Source organism: Amblyomma mixtum, chromosome 3 (assembly GCF_055824585.1).
Source record: "Amblyomma mixtum isolate Tamu chromosome 3, ASM5582458v1, whole genome shotgun sequence".
Taxonomy (NCBI): domain Eukaryota; kingdom Metazoa; phylum Arthropoda; class Arachnida; order Ixodida; family Ixodidae; genus Amblyomma; species Amblyomma mixtum.
In genome coordinates this window covers 241,179,645-241,204,273 of record NC_143014.1, presented here as the reverse complement: position 1 = coordinate 241,204,273, position 24,629 = coordinate 241,179,645, and the positions used below count along the sequence as shown (strand labels likewise).

The 24,629-nt window shown below is 49.9% G+C and overlaps 1 protein-coding gene across 2 annotated transcripts in view; it reads left to right on the top strand.

The window, feature by feature from the left end:
* Positions 1-24,629, top strand: part of LOC149354169 (uncharacterized) — a 43,263-nt gene that overhangs the window by 14,913 nt on the left and 3,721 nt on the right. Inside the window, exons 2-6 of one of the 2 annotated variants that reach the window (XM_089583103.1) lie at positions 5,655-5,895; positions 8,560-8,795; positions 10,260-10,481; positions 13,026-13,130; positions 14,546-14,868. In XM_089583103.1, coding sequence (XP_089439229.1) covers positions 5,690-5,895; positions 8,560-8,795; positions 10,260-10,481; positions 13,026-13,130; positions 14,546-14,853 — 1,077 coding nt within the window. In that variant the 5' untranslated portion in view covers positions 5,655-5,689 and the 3' untranslated portion in view covers positions 14,854-14,868. Of the gene's footprint in view, positions 1-5,584; positions 5,896-8,559; positions 8,796-10,259; positions 10,482-13,025; positions 13,131-14,545; positions 14,869-24,629 lie in introns of those variants that run through there. The other variant, XM_089583104.1, reaches the window with a different exon arrangement.

Here is a 24,629-nt window from a genome sequence, read left to right as displayed (position 1 = left end):
TGACGTCAGGCGGGAAGCGGGAACACAGTTCACAGTTCAATTTTGCGTGTGGAAAGGGGCGCGGGATCGGGGTGAACTCGTGAAGAGACCCGCGCCCGAGGGCTTTTGTCTCTAGCTACTCGTAGCTGTCAGGCGCTCGGTCGGGCCGAGCGCGGAGGTAGCGGCCGTTGAGAGCTGGTGCAAGGCGCGCCGGTTCGACTGTTGGGACGTGGTGTCCCTCGCCTCTGTGCAGGCGGTCGGCTAGGCCGGCCGCGGATAGTTTGGCCGTACTGAATCTTGTACCCATCTGTAAATAGCCTGTATAAAAGTTCATCGTTTCTCTCTGAATCGCTTCGCCTGGAAGTCACTTCATCGAGAAGCCCTTCGAGCGGTGCATCCAGTTGCTGGAAACCACCGGACCAACACCACCGGCACAACTTTACTCCTGTCATGGCGAGCCACACGAAAACATGCTCTGAAGATAAATACAGTAATCAAGACCAAGAACAATATACTGCAGGTTTTTCTTGTCCTCAATGATGCAGCAGAAGGCACTGTTGGCACAACCAGCTGCCCAAACATATATCCAGTGGAGGCAGGTTGCAATATTCAACATCAAGCGCAGCATTATAAGGCAGGTTGACTCTAAGCTGTGGTGTGACCAGGCATGGCAGCATTCTTCATGACCTTGCTGAAAGCAGGCCCATGCACACTTATTCAGCATAAAACAGATGGTTGTGCTATCCACCAGAGAGCGTGATTAAAGTGTGGCCAGTATGTGGGCCACATTTAGGCGTGTATAGCAGGCAAACAACCCGAGATCAAAAACATTGCTCAATGATCTCATGCATGAAGTTCTAAATTCATTCTCGCAAATCGACTTTTTTTACAACCTCACGGGCACGTAACAGCTCTCCTCACAAATATCATTATGTTCACAAATACGAAGCCTCCTTGCTTCGAAGCTGGACATGGAAAGCTTCCAGGACAGCTTTTCAGGAAGCTTAAGCTTAAAAGCAGTACTTTTCACTGCATTAAGGCTAGGTAGTTGGTTCAGAAGCATCATGAAATACACGACATGATTTAAGACGCACAGTATGTAAAGAAAAGGAATGAAATATCATACACAGCACAGAGTAACAAGTTCGATGTGAGTGGCACCATCTGTAAGAATTTATACAAAAAAAGAGAACACAAACAAGCTTTCTCTTCAAAGTGTATGCTAAATTTTGTTTCTTCCTATCTTCTATATTTTGGCAGCAGCTGTGTATTTATGCACAGTTTCACTGAGCGAAAATTTTGTGCCCTTCACCTCATTTGTTGAAATGAACCTGCTAGACCTGTGATTAACACGAGACTACGATGAACCCGACGTAACTATAGCAGCATATTTCTTCAAGCGCGGCCTGCAAGTACCCCAGGGGCGCATACCTCCGCCGTCGCTAAACGAAGCGGTCAAAAGCGGCTGAAGACACTGCGCACCATGGTGGGCTACCGCAATAAGCGAAAGTTCCTTCCTGCGCTTGCCGCATTTGCGATAAGTGCCTTCGCCGAATGCTACTTGATTATGACGAAAGGCGGACTGTTTGGTTCGAATAAGAGAGAGAGGGGATGATGCGGAGGCGACGCTGCCCAGAGCAATAACTGGAAGCAGCCGAGTGTCTCGCACGGATATATTTCCGAGGTCTGCTGTGGTAAAGAACGGCCAAAAACCAAGCGTCCCTCGCACTGGAGTGTAGAATAGCTCCTTCGCTTGGTTCGAAATCCAGCGAACAGTCTAATATCAATGGAAGACCATTAGAACTTCGGTTTTTCAGTGTTCAGCCTGTTGAATGCATTTGTGATGTATAACGCATGACTGAAATTTCTCGTAAAGCTTTTCCTAGCGAGCTGAGGTAACAGCGTTGAGGCGGGCGTGCAGCAGTTTATCGACGCCACCTACAGTCGCATAGCTCGAGACTCCGGCATCCGTGCTCTGGCGCAGCCTTACGTGGCGTGTTCGCTTGTGTCGTAACGTGTAAAATGCTCTATAGTGTTGGTTTCCCGAAAAGCTGCTCTGGATGACACATTTGAGGGAAACAGTGGAATGACTGCAGCGCAGGTCCTTGCCATGTCTACAATGAATGTCTTATAGATGGCCGCACGATTTGCTGGTGGCTGGCGAGAGGTGCTTCTGGAGAATAGCTGGCTTTCCGACTACGTCCTTGATATTCAATTTCGTCGTCGCTTTTGATACGGCAGCATTTAGGTCGTCGTCACACTAAACGGAAAGGAGAAAAAGGGAGTAAGCTCTTCTCCAGCGCACACCCTCGTTTAAAAGGCTGCACCCAAGAGGAGAGCTTGCCTCCTTTTTGCTCCCATATAGGTGTATTCCTGTTTAGAGTGCGCGCAGCTTCTGCTGTCTCCGTTACGAAATTCCCTGATTCAGTCACGTGACCTTGCGGCATCATCATCAACCCGTCCACCGTGGCAGGTGGCAACCTGCTCACCGGGTTGTGAGCAAACTGCCCACCGTTGCCAAATTCAATGCATTTGCCACCTGCCCACCGTGGCGCTGCGCATGAGCCTCACCGGAGCTTTGTAAGAGCAACCTGGGTCTCCCAAGCCCCACGGGTGGCTGAGTTTTAAGCAGCCACCTGCAGGGGCAGTGGGGCTTCACCATCGCACCACTGCACCAGCATTCGTACCCAGACTCACCGCGATCTAAGAATGCGTTTCAAAGGGTCATGACGTCTTCAACACCACGTGACCATCAGTGGACTTATCACAAGGCACAGCCAAATATGAAAACCTAAGGGCCTCCAAAATTTTGAAGATCGCCTAGCACAGAAAATGGATTAAGGTGGTTTGGTGGGTCAGATGAGCATAATCACATATTATAATCCAACGGAAGGTACTGGAACAAGAAGGTGATGACTCCTGCATACCAATCAAGGGCAACGGAACCTGTTCAAACCTCTGCTTTCGCGAGAAAATAGTATGAAGAGAAGACGATGACGAGTCCTTTCCCCTTCGTCGTCCAGTTTGTGTGTGTCAAGAAGAAAATTAGACACTCATTGTAGACACCATAGCAGGTAACCTAAATGCTACCGGATTTTTTTCTTTGAAGAGTGTGGTTAAGAAGGCGCTCAAGTTTTTGTTCTTCCGCTGCTGCATGTGCTTCTGGTGGGTGGTGGATCGCTCTTCTCGAAGATGAAGTTGGGCGGGGGGGGGGGGGGGGGGGGGGGGAGGTAGATCGAGGAACACGGTGGGCGGGGCGGGGGGGGGGGGTACCCTGTATGAGTCCTACAGGACAGCTTTCTGTGGCTACTCTTTGGAAGCTACGAGCGCGTACCGGCCGCTTATGCGCCTGTCGCCAGTGTCTTTCGCTCGTTAGTGCGTGTGAAGTGCGCACTTGTGCAGGCCTCTCGCCTCGTGCTCATAGTTTTCATTGAATAGACACAGAAAGTTGTCCCCGAGTATGGAGTGGTGCAGCGGGGAGGTTTCTGCGGTATGTGCTTGTAGAGCGTGGAGGCTTCAGACACGACGCCAAGATTTTCCCTCAGTTCCACTGCTACTGTTATCGCAGTAAAAAAAAAAGGGCAGGCATATTGCAGGTACGGCCTCGGACGTCCGTTGGTGTGCAACTACCTCAAGGCAATGCGACAGACGATGCACTGACATTTCCTGCGCTCATGGAAGGCGATGGCGCTTGGTAAAATTATAAAGAACGCTGGTTTTCTTGAGGGTTTCCTCGCCCAACTGAATCAAACTTGTCGATCGCACTCCGCTAAAACTTCCTGCTAAGACACCTGTCCTGCCTGCGCGGCGCTGCGGTTGGCGCAACGAAACCGAAAACAATCGTCGCAATCATTTTTGACGCGACACCACGCGTTGCAACTAGAGGCGGCGCCGTCGTGAATTCTCGTGCCTCGAGTTCAGGTTCGACCTTTGGCGCCACGGTGATAGTGGCTTTTGCAATGGAAATAAATACATTCTAGGGGTGTGCGAATATCAAATTCTTCCAATACGAATCGAATACGAATACTTGGCTCCGAATATCGATTCGAATATCAAATAATCAAGGACCGATGCATTTAACCACTACAAAACATTTATTTGAGCACCCAAGAACATCACAGTTCAACTATCGATGATTAAATGAACACAAAAGGTATGTGTGGCTGCACAAAAAGTATCAGACTCGAACATTATTTTTAGAAGAGTGGAAATATCAGAGAAGATGGCTGGTACACAGCATTGATTAAGGCTAGCTTGCAATCAGCACGAACGCGCGTTGCTGGGTTGAACATAAAAGGTTGTCGTGAAGGAGAACCCGCTGCTCCACATGTTCAGGCAGTAGTAGTTCCCTTCTAGCTGAAGCGACTCATCCAGCCACAGAAAATGCCCTCTCACTTGGCACTGAACTGGCACGTATTGCGAGGTACTTCGTCAACAGCTCTGACTATACCAGCTTCGCAGGTATAGCCACAAAGAAGCTCATCAGCGCAGTCAGCTGCGGCATGGCCCTCGGAGGAAGGAATGCGCATTGCTGCGGGCGCTGCCTTGTTGTTATGTCTCTGCCAATAGGGCTTGCGGACCGAAATAAACGACGGTGCTCACAATGAATTTTCGGCTAGATACGAATATTTCCGCCGGGTCGAATATTCGAGACAACACGATTACCTGGATTTCGAATCGAATACGAATACTAAAAGTATAATATTCGAATTATATTCGAAAATTTCGAATATTCGCACACCCCTAATACATTCCCTTTCCGCAATGGACCGCCTACGTGTAAGCTCTCTTGCCGTACACAGCTTCAGCGAGACTATTGGGGCTATGTATACGCTCGGTCAAAACTCAGCCGCATGGTCGGCTCTTATGAGCATTATAACGGAGGATTCACGGCACCCTTAAGGACTAATGCGGCTGGCAACGGCTAGACTAAACGCTCCTTTTGCCTTACATAATTTAACACCTGGAAGGGTGCCTAAAATCTCCTACGTGCAAGTGGATGCAAAGCAAACCCTGCGGGGGGTAGACTTTTGCCGGGTTTTGTACATGTCGCCTCCTCGCTGTTGCAGTCCTTGCGCCATTTGCGTTTGTCACACGTGCGTTTAGACTCGCTCTGCCTACCTGTCGCTGCTCTGACCGCACGGCCTGTCGTACACTGCAAATTTCCCATTGGGCAACGTGCACTGCAGTTTTGGCGGTGAGGCGGAGTCTTTTTTCTCTGCTTCTTCATCCTGGCGTTCTTCTGCTCGTGCAGACCGCTGGGAGCACTAAGCGATCCGCTCGACCTCGCAATCTTCGGTCTGCCGGACAGGCGGTGTGCCTCGATCCGCCCGTCTCCGTTTTTTCGTGCCATTCACCCTTTACAGTCTGTATGCATACGGATCGAATAACATTCCATGCGTGCTTTCAACTGTACCCTTTATTCTTCGTTTTTGTACTCGGCACACCGCTCACACAAACGTGTGCAACGTAAACATGTTTGTCACTGTTGCTTCTCGACTTCGTCTCATTCCTAGCTTACGAAAGCCTCGTCATTTTGGGACGCTATTCTTCCAGACTAGTTTGAACTTATGTTTGCCTATAACGTTCTTTAAATTAAAGAAATATAATTGGTTCTGCCAGCAGATGAGCTTAATTGTTGCAGTACACTCATGTGGGTCTGTTCAAATTTTCAGGTCGTTTTTGACCCTTTAAGCAAGGCGTCGTCGGCATGAGCCCCCATCACCACCGACGGGACAGGCCCAGTGAAGAATCCACACACGGGACTGTCCGATCCATGACAAGTCATCATCTCATCTCCAGCAAGACGCGGAGGAGTCGGCTGGCGCCGCCTCTTGGCTCCCAAGCGCCAGCCACGGAGCCCGTGGCGAGGGCCAGCCGACCAGGCAGGAAGCTGATCCCGGAGTTCCTTCAGAGGCAAGAATCTCGCTGTATTCGTGGGATGCTTAAAGGGTTACAGACGCAAAATTTCGAACGCGCACAAGCGACATTTGTTTCATGGGCGATGCCTTCTAGAAAGCTTCGGTCGAAAGCATTAGAGTCGAACATAATTTAATATGGCATTGAATGTTGTCCGAGGACCCGCTAAGGTTTTTGATCTGAGTGGAGGGACGTCAAGGTCAACCTGCTCCAATTCTGGTGACGTCACCGAAGCCAGTGGTTGTTCGAAGGACTTGCCCGCGATGCCGGCCTCCTCAGAAATGTGGGAGCCCATGCAGGTTGGCCGGTCGACCGTGACGGCAACGTGCACTTGAGCGCTGGCGCCGACCACGTCCGAAACTGGCAGTAAAAAAGCGTTTGTAATCATTAAATCTGCGCCCTGACGTTTTAAGCTAATTTTCATGATTACTACGCCCAAAGGCATTTTTACAAGGCGAAAATACGGACGACCCATAATCATGTACCCTTTTCTGGGTGTGTTTAAAGGTGTACTGAAGAGGAATCTGAACTCTCCTTTTACCGCTGGAACTCGATCTACACGTTCCGAGCGTTCTTAGGAACTTCGAATTATTGCCCTGTGCGGCCGATTTCCAAAATTTAAATCCGATTAAACGTCCCGGCTCCTGCCTTTTTTTTCATTTCCTCCGACGGTGGGAGGAGTCAACCAACCTTTTAATCAGTCGCATGGTGGCTTGCCGCTCTGCCATCGGCGGAGTGATACGTAGTGATTGGCGAAAACAAAGAGTCCACGGGTGTTTTATTTCCGTGGGCCTAATTCGCAGCTATGTAGTCTCTGACTAGATCTATTTATTCACGGAAAGCTAAAAAACAAAACAAAATAAAAGCGAAAGCAAAGCCGCCACGCGACTGCCTGAGAGGCACTCCATGCGCTGGATGACTCCTCCCACCTTCTGCGGGGTATTAAAGAAATGGCGGGAGCCGGACGTTAATCCGATTGAAATTAGGGAAATCAACCGCACAGGGCAATCATTCGAAGTTTCTAAGAATGCTCGGAACGTGTAGATCGAGTTCCCGCTGCAAAAAGACGAGTACAGATTCCTCTTTACTGCACCTTTAAGCTCGTTTTGCCTGCAGGCTATCACCGCCGAGCTCTTTTGACAGCGTTAGAACAACGCTGCTTCTTGTGTTTGATTCACGTGGGTGGCACAAGCACACTGCACAGGAAGAATAGCTTAGTAGAGTCCGCGCCTCGTCTCTTTATTTCTTCCAGTATAGGCAGCGCACGCGACGGCTACCACATGTGAGCTATAATCAAGTGCTCATGAGCAATCCGCGCTATAGATAGTCTGGAAATGCATATTGGCCTCCAGCGCATAGATTCTGCGCTGTTGTAAGTGGGTGGAGTCCACACTGGCTGGGGGAGGTCAGCGTGCACTGCATTTCTTTGCCGCATGCGATGAAATTCAGGCGCGAAAACGGGGACGTACCAGGTATGGCTTATTGATCTCCTAACTGCTGGCGGCAGCTAAGGGCCTTGAAATTCTCGACCAGAGCGTGCTGTGGAACCCGACTTCCGCATTTGTCGCGTCTCGTAAATAACTGATTACAGCCAGCCATGCATGACTCTGTCCGTCGCCAACTGAAGGAACGGTGTTCTAAGAGGGAACAGCCATTTGAGAATTTGGTGCTTTGTGATGGCGTGGTGTTAAGCATTTCGCTTAGCGCTGGTTTCACTTGCAAGGTGCGCCACTGCGAGTTGCGCCATTGCGACGGTCGTGGAAAGCATCCACGGGGTGGTGGATGTACCGAAGGTCGCGCGCCCCTTTCACTTCGTTTCGTTCTATGAGCATTGTACATGAATTGATCACGTTAAAACTCCATTTGGTTAGCTAGATTCCGTTCACCCAGGCAATTAACTTGCTTGCAGTTCGGGGCTAATCGCTTGCATCTGACCTGTAACGTATTTTTTTTTTAATTTTCCGGAAAGGTGTATCTGTGCAAAAACACTTGTTATGCGATGTACAGTACTCACGGATTGAAATAGGACACTCGGAGCGCGTGGCCACGCGCCTCGACTGTCCTATTTCAATCCGTGAGTACTGTACCTGCTGATCACTGCCAGATTAAATGCTATCGAATCCAGTAATAAAATAATAATCAAAATAATCAAATGTGCAAAGAAGTTAGCAGAAGCAATGAAGTACGGAATGGAAAATCAAAAAGGTGTCCATTACTCTAAACACATATAACGCCACAGCAACGAATAGCTCCTGTTCAGTCCGTACTTCTGCCCTCGAGAGCTGCTAACGCGCTGTCGAGGAGTTCTCTAATAGGGGCCTTCGGAGGTCCCCCCCCCCCCCCCTTTTTTCATCCTTTTCTTTTCTCCTTGCTTCACTTCGTTCAAGCATTCTTAGGATCGTAGTCAGAATATTTTAGGGTGCTCCTTTAACAACTATTTTTGGCTGTGCATTCAACGTTGTGTACCTAAATCTATCTCATTTGAGACCGTACAGTACACTTCCCGTGTGGTTCGGGGAATCAGAAGAGCCCAGACATATTGCAGCTGCTCAAAGGTTCTAAACTCGAACCCTACAGGCAGTTTTTTGAGCCAAGCATATACAAGCAACAAAGCGTCTTCCGTTTCGAACGCCGTACGCTTTCTGGCACTCTGCCTTACAGGCGGCGGAAAAGAACAACGGCAGCTTCTGCCATGTCCACCGCTCTCTGCTGGTACACCCGTTCGAAATGGAAGCGGAACCGTGGATTGCAGCCCCTAGCGAGGCGCATGACAGACGGCTCTGCGGCTGTGGCTGCAACGGGTTCCACGGACGGATGTGATGTGGCGTCATCTGGCTTCAAGTGGGCCCCGTCTGGGGCCCCTGCCTTCCGTAGACGCTCTCCCTCTCCTGCCCCATGTAAGTGAACGTTCAAGAAATGGGTTGCACACTTTGGACTGCTTTCTTCGAGGACACTAAACGGTTCATATGATCACAGTTTAATTACCGTAACTCTTATTTCTGATTCGTAGCATATGCAAACGAGTTATACGCGGGATTAATTACGCTGAATGGGTTGTTTTTGCGTTTTGATCTTTATTCTGCATTGTTAGACTTTTCGATGTCGGCTTGCAATCTGAACCCAATGGAACTCAGATTGTTGGATATAGTGTTTAATGAAGTCTGAAAATTCTTCATTAGATGGTAACAATGTTGATCAGCTGGCTGGACTGCAATGTTGTTATTTATCGAAGTTATTTCGTGGATCGGCTTTCTCTCTTGCATTCTAGATCATCACTGACTGTTTCATTCGCTCAGGGAAACGTCCTTGTGGGTGCGCGTGCGAGCGAATCATTGAGTGTTGGAAGGCAGCTACAACCGCTGGCGATTGGTGAATATGCTAGGCTTAGAGGGGCATAGAAAGGAAAATTTTGCTGGCGTGCTTTCATCTGTGAAATGACAGTTTAGACACTAGTATACTTGGATCATCTTGTGGTATTCCCGTACGATGGCTAAATTAATTATATTTGTATTTCTTGATGCTATTTCGGTTTCAGCTTCATCAACTGAACTATGGCTTCGATGTCACAGATGCTTTAGGTCAAGTAAGGCATAAAAAAACGGCAGTATTATCGCTGATATGTGATTTAAATTCTCTACAACGGTTTAGCCACCCTACTTCAAGAGCCGAAAAGGCAACGAACGACGCCTCATCGATGATATTTCTCGTTTTTTTGTGCTTCACGTTACCTCAAGCCACTTTTGCCACCACATTTATTTCGGTTGATGAAATCGAAACCTCTATTTAGTGGTCCCAGGCGAATACCACATGACGATCCAGGTATACTAGCGCTTAATGCGTCATTACAGAGAAGAAAACATGCAACCGAAACTACGTGTCTGTAATTAAAGAACCACAAGCGGCCGAAATTTCCGCAGCCCTTCACACACGGCGTCCCTCATAGCCTGACTCACTTTGAGACGTTAAACCCCATAATCCCAGTCTTTTAACAATTTTTGAGTAATAAAAATCAAAGCACTAACATCAGTAGCTCCCGCTATGCACACCAAACTTCTCGGAGTCATTGGCAAAGATATGCAGACGAGGATTGATGTAGTTGCAAATCAACTCGGGTCTAGCCGCTCCTGCTGCTGGGCTAAAATAGAAAACGTCGTTTTCAGATTTTCATGTCTGGTCGTATGGCGCTTCGCTCAGGCAGCTTGATAGTCTGTGAAAGGATGAATCAGCGCGAGACGCAAGGGGGAAGATAATCGAACGGGAGGTCCCACCTACGGTTTTTTACCATGGGATTTGTTGCTTTATATTCCTTGTGCAATTTGTTGTTAATTGTCGCTACACTTTCACCTTCAACCCTAATATAGGGCGTTTCCTTGGAGCAAGCCGACGTGGACCGGTCGGCGTTACTCCGAGCTGTACTTCAGCAACACAGGGTTACAGCTCGGGCCGGATGACTTGTGCTGCTGGCACGCAGCCCGACTCCCGACCTCGCAATGGCGCCGTAACGGGAGCGGGAAGAATCCCTGCCATCCGTGCGTGCCGTGCGTGCCATCCGACTCCATGCGCCGGCCACCGATCGGGACTTCGTGAGTGTGCTGGCCATTCTTTGTGATTTTCTTCCCCTGTCTAAATTGCGACAGCCAACGAGAACTGTCAGGAGCTGCTACGGGGCATCTCGCCGGTGGCTTGCTCGAAGTTTGATGTCTGGCTAGCGAAAAAAAGTCACACAAAAAATTACCGAATAATCAGACAAAACGATAATCGCGTCCAAAAATAATCGCGTCCTAGGCACGAAAAATAGTCGCGTAAAACTTTTTTATAACCAGAAATTTATATAAAAATTAGCACTTGACGTTTTGCCAGAAGCTATATTCAGCGGCCAGAAAACCGGCGATGGACTTCGTGAAACGAGGCGGGATCTAATATTGTGTCCTCCTCCTCCCGATCAACACTAAATAACACAATGAAAAGAAAGAAAGGAATACAATGCGCAGCCTCCTCCCCACGCAGTCAGCTCGCTCAAGATTGACTGGAACACACAAGCCTCGACATGGCGTCGGCGTTCCCGTTTTGGACCCGCTTTTGGTGTCGCACTTTTGCAGGGCCAGCGGCCATCGAGTGAGCATACCGTATGCGGACTTGCTACGATGAGGTAGCGGAGAAGATTATGATTGGTGATGATCTCTCCCACCTTAGTTCCGGGGTGGATTATTGAAACCCGTGATTAACGAATTAAATATCGTCCTATTCGATTCGCTGAACGAAGCAAATATTCATTCAGAAAATTATTGGAAAGGAAGAGAATATGTTTTAAAGATTTGGAATAGTTTTGAAATAATTCGGGCTAACTGCTAAAATGGCTCTAAATAGTTTTCTTCTACAACCGTTTCCTAAACAGGGTCCATTCGAGCGCCGCACAGTACGCTGCCGCAATGCATATGTGACGGGAAGGCAGGTTTCATCGGCACGACGCGGTCCATTCGTGAGGCGGCGTCCACAATGCTCATACAACGCCTCCAAGGTTAGGCGATGTAGCAGGGCTCGCGCAAGTATTCTGAGCCCTGTCTTAATGCCCAATCTGAGAATCCGTGACCCGTGCATTGCTCTCGCCGCCCTCATGTACTGACCTGTGCTGTTAGTTCATTCCCTGTCGTCAACAAGAGCAAAGCGCGATTTTCTCAAACGATCGATATGAAGGTCGCCGATCTTCTACGCTGACTTCATGACGCGTATTCTTTTGTAGAGATCAGTGTCGCATATTTTAGCAGCTACAGCCATAAAGCTGTAAAGTTTTAGCGCCTTAACGCAGCGCCGCTGTTAGCGCTTCGCCGTGTCCCACATTCATTCGTTTCGCACGAATACTGACGCAAGTCAAATATTCGATTCGTATTCGATTTGGCTTTTACCTACACTATTCATATTCGATTAGATTTTCAAAAAATTTCGTTCGCACAGCCCTCTTTCTGATGTCATTCTAGAGGCCTGCGTTCGACCCCAGGCGGTCGAAACTTCAGGCGCCCTGCGCCGCCACCGATCGGGACTTTTTGAGTGCTCTGGACATTCCTTGTGCTTTTCTTCCTCTGTAGTAGTTGTCACAGCAAACGAGAACACGCAGGAGCTGCTCTCGCCGGAGCCGTGCTCGAAGTTTTAGGCCTAGCTACCGCAAAGAACACCCACACAGATGTATCGTATTATCAGGAAAAAAGTGAGAGAAAAAAAAAGGGTGTCGTAGGCGCCAAGAACAGTCGCATAAATGCCTTTCTGACCAAAAATTTAGACAAATATAGATACCGTAGGTTTTGGCAGAAGCAACACCTGCGGTTAATAAAACAAATATTTTTAGGGGAATCCCCCAAGGTGGAGTAGATTTGTAATAAGGGAGTAATTACTCATTGACGTCCACCCGAGCGCAGCCATACGGCCACAAAGGAAAGCTATACAGCTTTCACAGAAACTTCGTAGTTAAAGAAAAATTCGTCCTGGTCCGGGGTTCGAACCCGGGACCACCGCCACACCGGAGCAGTCGCTCTACCAATTGAGCTAACCGGGACGGCAAGCTTATGGTAGGGCGAGAGCGAATTGATCTATAACTCGAAGTGGGAACAGTGTTGAACAAATATTTTGACTGACGGTGGGCTTCGTAAAACGGGGCGGGATCAAATGGTGTAAAAAAACGCGTCGTATAATGTCTCAAAACACGGCTCGGGGCATGAATGAAAGGTGTATTGAATAAGACCTCCCAGCAAAACTATTTTCAATTTGTAAAGTTCCAGAAATAAAACATCAGGAATGAATCCCACTAGATGGTTCATCTAGTCGAGTTGGTTCAGGTGAATATTGAAGAAGGAGCACAGAAACTCGATGAAGGACAGATGGGGCATCGCAGTATTAAAAACACATTTGAAAACCAATAAGTTCATTTGGTACCCATATTTTTTAGTTACTTTGCCTTTAAATCATAATTGTGATTTTAGCCGTGTCTGCAACTTGCAGAATGTTCCTCGTGTACTTTCTGCAGCTTGTTGAGCTTACTTTCATTGCCTGTACTTTGAATGAGTATATATTTAGCATGTGTTTCAGGCAGAGCAGTTGGTGACAGTTAACAAACATGCTTTTCTCGTTTCCTTTAGACCACACCGCTGCCTTCAAGAAGATCTATGCAGACGAGCTGGGCAGGGCTGCGGAAGGCGATAAAGATAAGGAGAACGACGCAGCAATGCCATCAGTCAAGCAGAGTGAGTGCCAATTGCTGCTCCGTGAGGTTTACAGAAATGTCAGTACGAACTTAAAACCTGCGACTTTCACAAGTTTTTTTCGTTGTAGAAAACGTATGTGCACACTACTGAACTAATGCTTTTTGTTGTTGCATTACTCCAAATTATTTCGTACTATATTTTAACTACGCTTGCCTTCTCTTGGAATCCACTTCGTTAGAAAGTTAGGTGGGCGGATGAGATTAAGACGTTTGCGGCGATAGGGTGGCCGCAACTGGCAAAGGACAGGGTTAATTGGAGAGACATGGGAGAGGCCTTTGCCCTGCAGTGGGCGTAGTCGGGCTGCTGATGATGATCCGACAACATTTTCTCTGAAACCTTTTCTTCCTCTTCCTGGTCTAATAAAGAACAAGATGTGGATATCATGCTAGTAAGAAAACATTGTCAAAAAAATCTGTTGTGGCTTGTAAAGCATGTAGGTGCAAATATGGCATCGATGTCTAGGTTTCTGTTGAATTTGCACACTGTGCGCCGCAGACCAGCACTTACCCCTGCCTCGCGGTGCTCGTAGCAAAAAGCAAAATATGGCTCATAATTGGGTTCTCCCTGTGGCGTCGGATGAGCGTGGCCCCAATGGGCAATATCGCGCACTATCGCTTCTGAACTGCTACTGCATGGGTCGAGTGTTCCGCCGCCTTGTTTCTTGCTATGAGAGACTCCTTGGCACGCGTCACACCGGCTGCAGCATGTTGTCAGGGGCCGCATCTTTTGAGCCGCAAACACGTGCACTGATGCCACATGCGGGAGAGGTATACTGTGATCTAAAGATGACTGCAAAAGTTTTCTTGTGGTAGATATCCAGAAAAGCAGCTTAAGTGACTGCCTTCTCAATTTGGCTGGATAGCATTTGCAAGCTAGAAGGAAAATAGAATTCGGTCGCTGTGTGACCGATTTAAGCCGCATATGTATGTTCTAGGGGCAAGATAGAACTAATTAGTCAACCTTAAAAGCTCTGTGAGCCACATTCGTATACACGTTTTGGTTTTTTTGAGAAACTTGTGCATGTGAACACACTGAAGGAGACCTCGCGTGTTGGAGGAGGGTGATGATGGCATGGCTGAAAAAATGAACCGAGCAGGGATGTAAAAAGTGGTTGTCATGTTATTTTTTTCTTGTTATCTTAACATCCTTCTCTAGTGATAGTACTGAATCAGGTTGTGATGTCGCTTACTGCACCTTATTTTTTGCACGCGATCATGTTAAGGTTCCTGAAGAGTTTTTATTTCATTGCCTTCATAAGTAGCGTACCCTAACATAGCCTCTTTTCCGGCAATCATCTCCATCCCGTATATCTTATTTATGGCAGCTGTTATTACCTTATTAAGTCATATTTGCAGTTCCTCTGACGACACGTCTTAACTGCGTGCAAATTCTAGTGCCACTGGGCGAGATCAATAAACCAGAAGCCTTGAAGCTGGCGTCCCCGGCTGCAGCAGGAGGAGCCGTGCACAGCGGCAGCAAAGGAGATGAGCCTGTTGTGAAGGTGTCCGTTGCACGGGGGGCTGACCTCTCGGCGAATGCCATCTGTCAGACGGGCGGCCGTGGTACGCTTCCCGTCAAGGGGCCAGTCACGAGGCCACCTCTCGAGCAGTCCTTCTCCTTATTCTTGTGGGAAGCTTATCTTCTGGGAAGACCAATGGATTTCGCCGTAGTGCAGCTGCTAAGCTGCCCACCAGCTCACTAGACGAGGCCAAGGCAGGTCAGTCAATGCATGCACTTTGTGGTTCAGTTTTAGGCAAAGAGATTTCTGTATCACAAAGCAGGCTGTTATCTTCTCTTCAAATGCTAGAGTGATGAAATTCAGTTAATTCATATCGCTGTTTTGAATGCACACAATAATCTATTTCAGGAGAATTTTGCCATTGCTGTAAAGCAGAAGTAGGGGCGAGGGAGCTTTGATCCTAAATTAATGGGGAGCACCAGCATCCCTGCATGGTGGCCACTCTGCCCATTTTAGATAAGAATGATTTAGCTATGAAACAGAACTTATGAAAACCTTTCAGGAGCTTGCTGAGTATAGGTACAGAGGTCTCTGCTTTGAAGGTGAGGAAAGTGAAAAAAAAAACATGCAAATGAACATAGTGTGAACATTAAATTTCAGGTCAAGTATACCTTCAACACATTGTGCTGGAAAAAGGTACAAAAGTCTGAGCTAAATGGAGCTTAAGCAGCTATCATATACTGCATGCTTCTTGCTTTGCTTGAAAGTGTATGTCCTCCTTTAAATTTGACTTTGAGTTTCAGCTTTCATGTCCAGAGAATTCTGTAGACAGGGGCAATGAGGCATAATTAAGTCAAGTCCAGGTTGAATTGCACCGCAGTTTTTGTAAGGAGTGACTCGGGCGCTGACCATCATCCCCTGGTTTTATTGCAAGAATATGATACGTGAACGTCACAAAAAATTCGGGAAGCACACTCAAGACTTCACGGAATGCGACAGCATTACTGTCCTTAGGTGGATTGGCGGACAGACACGCGCGCACGCATGACACCACCCGGAACGCTGTACAACGAACGGTTGCGTCACAGTATTGATACGAATGTCGGGAAAACTGGCGCCAGCTAGGTGTAGGTCGGCCAGCGGCGAGAATATACAGACGAACGTCATTTATAGAATTGTTGAAGTAGAGGTGCCTCATAGCGCCCCATGAATTCGTCACCCTATTTTTCTTGCCATTGGTGGAATTTTTCATACCGTCTGCTTGTACACACATGCCGCCGGCTGTTTTAGCAATATTACTAGAAGTGCTGTCGAATTAAAACGAGGAAATAAACCGTGGAGGGAACCAATAAAGCCAATATCAGCAGTCCCCAAGTCGAAGAATGTTTTTGCTCTCAAGATGACATGTTGAGGCGTATTACTATCGCGAACAAATTGAGTGATTCTGCCATCGCGTGTCAATCCATAGCAAACTGAATGCGAGCACGCCCTGACGAAGCACTGCTGATGTCGAGACCAGCGCAGCGCGGTCGTTGCTTCGCTCTGCTCGAGATCGGGCCAGGATTGCTTTGTCGGGCGGCGCTTGCGTGTAGTTTGGCACGGATTGGCACGCGATTCCAGGGGTCTCTATTTTGCTCTCTCGCTAATACCGTATTGCACTCTAGCGGTAACATACCCAGCAAGTCTGGTAACGCGCAATTTTTCTAAGGGAAGTTCTTTATGAAAGAAACATTTAATGCGAAAGCTCTACTTCGCTAGCAATCTTGAAAAAGGCTATGTCTTTGTGAAGATTTTCAGATGCCGGCAGAAACGAAATAAATATTGCCTTGACTGGTATCGAATCGCGGCGACGCGAACAGATCAGCTTTGCTGGCCACTGCACGAGAGCACTGTAGGCTATCTCCACAGCCGGTCACGTCTCGCGTTAATACACTCTCGCGCTGTGCACTGGTGGTGAAAACTTTTATTTTGTGAAAAAGAGTTTGGGAGCCACAGAGTGGCCCCGCTACATGGTCGGCGTCCCTAGTCCGGGACACCGCATGACGAGGAGCAGTTGAGGAGGGCAGTCTCCCATGCCTCTCTGGAAGGGGTAGGGGAAGGGGTGAGGTGGGGATTCTGAGTACATGCCCACACCATGTGGAAGATATCACAGGTCTCCCCACAGTGTGGGCATCGCCCATCCGTGTTAGGATCGTAATGTTTTATTATTGCAGGACAGAGTAGAGTACCTGTCTGCACGCGCCTTAAAGTTCGCTCCTCCGTCTTACTCAGCCATTTTGCAGGGGCCGGGAAAAGGCGGTGGTTGTCGCTATAATGTGTTAATATTTCCCTGAATCGCAGCAGCGGCTGGTTAGTCTCTGAGCCAGAAGAGCTGGGATGAGGAGCCCGGTGAGTAAGCGCTCAGGCAGCCGCGTCAGCGGCCTCATTACCTCGTAAGCCCTGGTGGCCAGGAGCCCAAATGATTCGTTTGGGTGTTGGACCAGTGGCAGTCCGTCGTAGAATACAAGCAGCTAAGGGGGAGATCTCCCCTGCCAAGTAATGTTCACATGCTGTTGTGTCCCCTTATTGCTTTTGTGTGTGTGCGCCCCCTCCTAACGACCACTCGCATTCCCCTCCTAACGACAGTTCGCATCCTCCTCCTAACGACCACTCAATCCTCCTCCTAACGACCACTCAATCCTCCTCCTAACGACCGCTTGCCCCTCGTCGCACGCTGTCACCGGATGCCCCCCCACGGTGCGCCCCCGCACCCTCCTCCTGTTCTGGGAAGCCACTCCCTGCCGTGGACGCTTCTCCACTCCCTCCTTTCTTCGGGCGGCCAGTTCGGCTCCTGCCTCGGTCGACGCTGGTCGCACCCTCATCGGCTTTAAATAAACGAAGTCTTAAAGTACCGTGTGCGTCTTTCGCTGCATTCAACACAGCGACCGGACACGACAGTGGCGACGAGAAAGTGGATTCGACCCGCGCTACGCAACGCTATTGACAAGCCATGGCTACGCGAGGGTTTCCCAATCAGATACCAGAATTCAACGGCTCATCGTGGTCATCGTGGGTTGGACGCCTTCAGTTCTACTTTGAAGCTAACAACATCACAGACCCAGCCTTGAAGAGGGCCAACCTGCTGACGCTGTGCGGGGAGCAGACCTACGATACTGTCTGCGCCCTTATTCAGCCAAGCACACCAGCGGCAGTGTCTTACGACGACATCGTGAAAGCGCTGCAAAAGCACTACGACCCAAGGCCATCCGAGGTCTACAGCCGGGCTCGCTTCCAACGACGAGATCAACTGGGAGGAGAAACTGTGAGCGCCTACGTAGCCGCGCTCAAGAAGCTCGCTGCCGACTGCAATTTTGGAACGCTGTCGACAACAGCTACCGGGCAGGAGGGAGACGCAGCTTCTTCTGCTAACACCACCATGCTTCCCTTGGACGTGATGTTACGCGACAGATTTGTGTGCGGACTGAGTGACGAGTCACTGCAGCAGCGCCTGTTCGCTGAGAAGGACCTCACATTCAGCAAAGCTTACGACATCGCCGTTCGAGCGGAGAGCGCCGGTCACCAGCAGAGAGGGATTCGCCGGAACACCGAGCCGGTACACCAGACAAGCAACCAGGTGCGCAAGCCTTCTGTTGTTGTAAAATCGGTCAAAAAGGCACTACGCTGCTGGCGGTGTGACGACCAACACAACCCCCAGGGATGTCGATTCCAGTCAGCCACGTGTAATTTTTGCCACAAGCGAGGGCATATCGAAAGAGCATGCATTACGAAACGGAGACTTGCCAAGATAAAGTCACCTTCCAAGCCTAATCACAGCGTCAACGCCTCAGAGAATACGCCGCTATCTGATCTCCATGGAACAACATCAGCAACACCATCTGTGTTGTACGACCTGAACACCATGAATCTCGGCACGCGACCGAAGATTTTTACAGAAGTAAGCGTACATCACCAGCTGATTAAGTTCGAGGTGGACTCCGGCGCAGCCTGTACTCTGATCAGTGAGGACACGTTCCGAACTTCATGGCCATCTGACGCATCCGCCCTGCAACAAGACGACACGCACCTGCGAACGTGGTCAGGACAGAATCTGCCACTATTGGGCTCTGCCAACGTGCAGGTTAACTACAACGGCCAGACCCATACGCTACCTCTGCTTGTTGTGAAGGGCACAGGATCAAGCCTTCTAGGGAGAAACTGGTTTTCTCCACTAGGCGTGATGATATGCGGCATACACCAGACGCCGAGCCAGAACATGGTTGGTAAACATCAAAACGCCGATGCGCTAAGCCGTCTGCCACTAGACGCAACTGTTGACGAACCATTTCCACCAGGAGACGTTCTGATGTTCGAAGCACTGCCAGAACCTCCGCTTACAGCAGGCACAGTTGCAGCATCTACGCAGAAGTGCGCAGCTCTCCGGCTAGTTTACACAGCTGTTCAACAAGGCAACGTGCATAAACTCAAAGGGGACAACTTCGACGCTTACCGCAGGCGAGCTACAGAGTTGAGCACCCATCGCGGCTGCATCATATTTGGGTCCCGAGTTGTGATGCCGAGAGAACTACGCGCACAAGCTATGTCTCTCATCCACGCCGGACATCGGGGCATCGTTGCAATGAAAAAGTGTGCCAGAAGCTACATGTGGTGGCCTGGCATTGACAACGACATCGAAACAGTGGTGCGAGAATGCAAGCCTTGCCAGAGCAGCCGGAGCGCCCCGCCGAAAGCTCCTGTCCCAGAATGGGAAAAGCCAGACACACCATGGCACACACTGCACATTGATTTTGCAGGACCAATTGAGGGCTGCACTTTCCTTGTGGTCGTAGATGCCTACACAAAGTGGCTTGAGATAAGGCAAATGGGACAGACGACTTCGGCAGCAGTCATTGACAACCTCCGATCACTATTTGCAACGTTCGGCCTGCCGCGCAAGGTAGTGTCGGACAACGGAACACCGTTTGTGTCTGCGGAGATCCTCAAGTTTTATCGCGACAACGGGATCTCATCAGTTACATCGGCCCCCTACCACCCAGCGACAAACGGACAAGCCGAGCGCTACGTAGCCGAGCTAAAACGCGCCCTTGAAAGAGATCAGACAGGCTCGCTGCAGCGCCGCCTTGCGCGCTTTCTCTTCAAGCAGCACACGACGGTTCAGAGCACAACAGGCGAGACCCCCTCGAAAATGATGTTCGAGCGTGAAATGCGAACCCAGCTCACAGCCATCCTCCCCGAGCCAAAGGCAGAGACGTTCCGGGAAGAAAAAGCAATTCCGCGCTGCGGCACGCTTAATGAGGGGCAGCGCGTCCTCGCCCGACAGTTTCTGAAAAAGCCACGCTGGGAGGAAGCTACAATTGTCAGACGCATAGGCCTGCGCTCTTGGCTCGTCAACATACATGGCACAGTAGCACGCCGACATCTCAACCAGCTGCGTAGATTTACGACGCCGTCTGAGAGCTGTCCGCCAGCGGAGAGAACACGTGCACCATTTTCCCACATAGCCTGGCACCTCTTCCCGGAAGAAGAGACTTCGCCCAGGACAGACCTAGGAGGCACAGCGAACAACAGCCAGCCTACAAGTGTTTCTCCCCCGAGCGCACAAAGCCAGCGCGCCTCCACGCGTGAGCGCCGACCCCCTGCACGATACCAGGCAACTTTCTAAGGGGGAAGGAAGTGTTGTGTCCCCTTATTGCTTTTGTTTGTGTGCGCCCCCTCCTAACGACCACTCGCATTCCCCTCCTAACGACAGTTCGCATCCTCCTCCTAACGACCACTCAATCCTCCTCCTAACGACCACTCAATCCTCCTCCTAACGACCGCTTGCCCCTCGTCGCACGCTGTCACCGGATGCCCCCCCACGGTGCGCCCCCGCACCCTCCTCCTGTTCTGGGAAGCCACTCCCTGCCGTGGACGCTTCTCCATTCCCTCCTTTCTTCGGGCGGCCAGTTCGGCTCCTGCCTCGGTCGACGCTGGTCGCACCCTCATCGGCTTTAAATAAACGAAGTCTTAAAGTACCGTGTGCGTCTTTCGCTGCATTCAACACAGCGACCGGACACGACACATGCTTTTCGGGAGTCCGTGATGATTATTCTCGAATTGGCGTGGGCGGCAGCAAGCGCTATCGCTTCTTCCTCGGCCCGCATTGAATTCGGGGCTCGAAAGGAGAGTCCATCAACGTGCATTTCCTGGTGAACGACAGCGGCCGAGTAAAATCCCGTGGGCGATGGCCCTGCTACGTCAACATAATATACGCCGGGTCGGGAGCCGTGTTGTCTCTCAAGAGCCCGAGCCCGCGCTTGCCGTCTGTTTTCATGCATGTCGGTGTCCATGTTACGGGGGAGCGGGGAGACCCAGAGCATATGGCGCCATAGTACTGGGATACGCTCCGTCTCCTCTGGAGTGCAGTCGTGTTGGATGTGTAAGCGGTTTAGCAGGCGGCGCCCAGGAGCCATCTGCGTGAGCCGCGTGTATTGGTTCACGAGGTGGGCCTCCCGCAGCTCCTGATAGGAGTTTAGCACCCCCAATGCCTTGAGTTTGGCATTAGAGGTAGCCACCGGGAGATCCAGGGCTCGCTTAGTTGCCTTCCGGATGATGGCGTCTATTCGCGCCTCGTCTTGCTTAGTAGTGCGGAGATATGGCACGGCGTAGAGGATCCGGCTAGTCACGAAGGCATAGACAAGCCGAAGCGCGTCCCTGCCCCGCAGACCACCCCGCTTGTTGGAAACGCGGCGGATCATGCCTCTTGAGTTTCGAAATAGTGGAGTCCGGTCTGAGGCTCTGGTGAATGAAGAGGCCCAGAATATGGAGCTCCTCCACCTCTCTAATAGGACCTCCTGACAGAGAGATGTGTATTGCTGTCCTATCCTTTGGGTTCGCTCTGACATGCAGAAGCTCTGATTTTGCTGGAGCACATTGGAGCCCACAGTCATTAGCATACGCATCGACTATGGAAGCAGCCTGCTGAAGGCGGTCCTCCATGTCCCCAAGGCTCCCCTGAGTGGTCCAAATTGTAATATCATCTGCATATAACGCGTGTTGAATGCCTTCCACCCGGGCCAATTGGCTTGGGAGGCGCATCATAGCAATGTTGAACAGGAGCGGTGATAACACTGCTCCCTGAGGGGTACCCCGTGTTCCCATCATGTAAGGGCCGTATTCCTCGTCCTCAATCCGAAGAAAGGCATGGCGATTAGACAAGAAATCTCTTACATACGCGTAGGTACTAGCCCCACAATCGGTAGAACTCAAGTTGGCCAGGATGCTTCCGTGTTTCACATTGTCGAAAGCCCCTTTCAGATCAAGGGCGAGGATGGCTTTGTCATTGTGTTGCATAGTTGTGGGTCGTATTACATCCCTGTGCAGCTGGAGAAGGACATCCTGTGCAGACATGTGAGGGCGAAACCCGGACATGGTGACTGCAAAGAAGCCCTTACTCTCCAGGTATGGAGAGAGGCGATCCCGCACCATCGTCTCCATAAGCTTGCCCGCACATGAGGTCAGTGATATGGGCCTCAGGTTGTCCGTATTCACGGCCTTACCTGTTTTAGCGATAAACGTCACAAGTGACGTTTTCCACTCGGGAGGGAGTGGACGCCCGTCCCAGATCTGGTTGATGTATTCTAATAAATGAAGGTAGGCTGAGTCCGGTAGGTTCGCCAACAGGTTCACTGTTATGTGGTCCCGTCCCGGAGCCGTACCCCGGCGCATTTTTGCTAAGGCCGCCTTAAGGTCGTGCAACTCAAAAGGGGCATCGAGTGTTTCATTAGGCCTGCCAGAGTAGATGTACTCTGGCCCAGGCGGGTCCTCCATACGACAGAGATATCTGTCGCACAGAGTATCCGCAAGTTGCGCCGTCGTACCTTCGAACCCTTGCAGAGCCCGCCGGAGCTGCTTTTGCGTCTCCCCTCTCGTTTGGGAGGGGTCGATTAGACTGCGAAAGAGACGCCACGTCCCCTTCGAGCTCATCTGATGAGCTGCGGCGTCGCCGCGTGCTATCCAATTTTAATCTGAGAGCTCGGCAGCATACGCTACAGCCTGCTCTGTGAGTTTGGCTATGCGGTCGCGTAATTTGCGATTAGTTTTCTGCTTTTTCCACCGTTAGTTAAGCTCCGGCGCGCCCCCCACAAATGCAGGAGGTGGGTGTCCACTGCGGGGATCTCTTCGGTGGTTTGTAGTGTTGTGACGCGTTGTTTCTGAATGTTGTATATGTGGTTAGCCCACTCCGCGTAGCCGCCGGAAAATAGTACGGGAGGGATAGTGTGATTCCGGAATTTGTGCCAATCGGTCAGCTTGGCCTGACTCCATTTTTTGCGCGCTGCCTTTGCCTCGAGTGTAATCCGGAGAAGGAGGTGATCGCTGCCTAGAGAATCTCCCAAGTTCTCCCAGGCAGCCGCTCTAGCATTTTTAACGAGAGAAAGGTCTGGACACGTGTCGCGGGTTACCGAATTCCCCACTCGAGTGGGATACGCCGGGTCCGTGAGCAACGTGAGGCTGAGGGTGGAGATGAGCTCCGCCAGCTTACGTCCTCTTGCCTGTTCGAAGTGGTAGCCCCAATGAAGGCTGGGAGCATTGAAGTCTCCAACGATCACTAGAGGCTCTTTGGCTGCCAATTTTATCGCGCGAAGGAAGATTTCATTGAAAGTTACGCGCGGCTTACGCGGAGGGCAGTATATGTTGAGGATATGTATTGACGGGTCGCGGCGTCTGAGAGGCAGTACTCGGACCATTGTACGAGGGGGTACCCAAAAGAAACCGGACTTATTTTTGTTTGATCTTATTTGTTCACATTTTAAGCACAGACCTTCAATCTCCTTCAAAGTATTCCCCACTTGCAATGATACGCTTGTCGAATCTTTCATTTCATTTTTCAAAACATTGTTTAAATTCATCTTTTGTTGCGCTTGACAGTGCCTCCGTCGTTTTTTTCTTCACCTCAGCAACATCAGCGAAACGCTTTCCATTTTTTCATTATAGGAAACAAAGAAAGTAGCACGGGGCAAGGTTGGGAGAGTATGAGGGTTGAGGAATAGGGGTCATGCCATTTTCGGTCCAAAATTGTCGTAGAGGACAGGCTGTGTGAGCAGGGTCATTGCCATGATGGAAAAACCAGTCACCCGACCGCCACAAATCTGGCCGCTTCCACCGCACACTGTTGCCCAATCTTTTCAAAACATCCAAGTAGAAAGCCTGGCTAACTGTCTGACCCTGCGGAACAAATTCTCAATGGACGACTCCTCTCACGTCGAAAAAACAAATCAGCATTGTTTTGAGGTTTGGTTTCACCTGACGAGCTTTCTTGAGGCGAGGTGAATTTGAAGTTTTCCATTGGCATGATTGTTGCTTTGATTCAGGATTCGATTCAGGAACACTTGAGTTGTCCCCATAGCATCGTCCTTGTAGGTCTTTCATAATATTTCAAGAGTTTCCATTCAACTTTTTCCGAGCAAAAATCAGAATTTCACCGGCGCACGCAATTCACGAAAATCAGCCATTGCAAAAACGACATTCACACAAAACGGTCGTCACTCTAAAACTCTGCCTAAACTAGTCTGACCTCCTTCAACGACGGCACTCTGCTAACTGACTCTGGAATGTTCGTTCCATGCGCTCCTAGTGGCAAAACGCGTTACCACAGAAGCTTTGCCGACAAAAAAATTTAGTCCGGTTTCTTTTGGGTACCCCCTCGTATATTCTTGCTCGGTACTCAAGTCTAAGTCGACCTGAACCACGATGTAAGCCTTATTCACCAGGATGCACGTAGAGGGGCCCCCCTGAAAGGTGCTGTAGCCTGATAATTTAGCGTCTATGCCGGGCTCCTGTAGAGCAATGAGCGCCGGCATGTCACCTAGGGACTGCAGGTAAAGCTGGAGGTGTGACCGCTTTTTCCAAGATCTGAAACCCCTGCAGTTCCATTGGATGATCTGGAATTTTTCAAAGTTTTTAGCATTCCTATTACATCTGCTAGCCATCTTGTCGTATTTATTTAAGGGTGATCGGAATAGCTCTGGCCGGGAGCCGGCGCA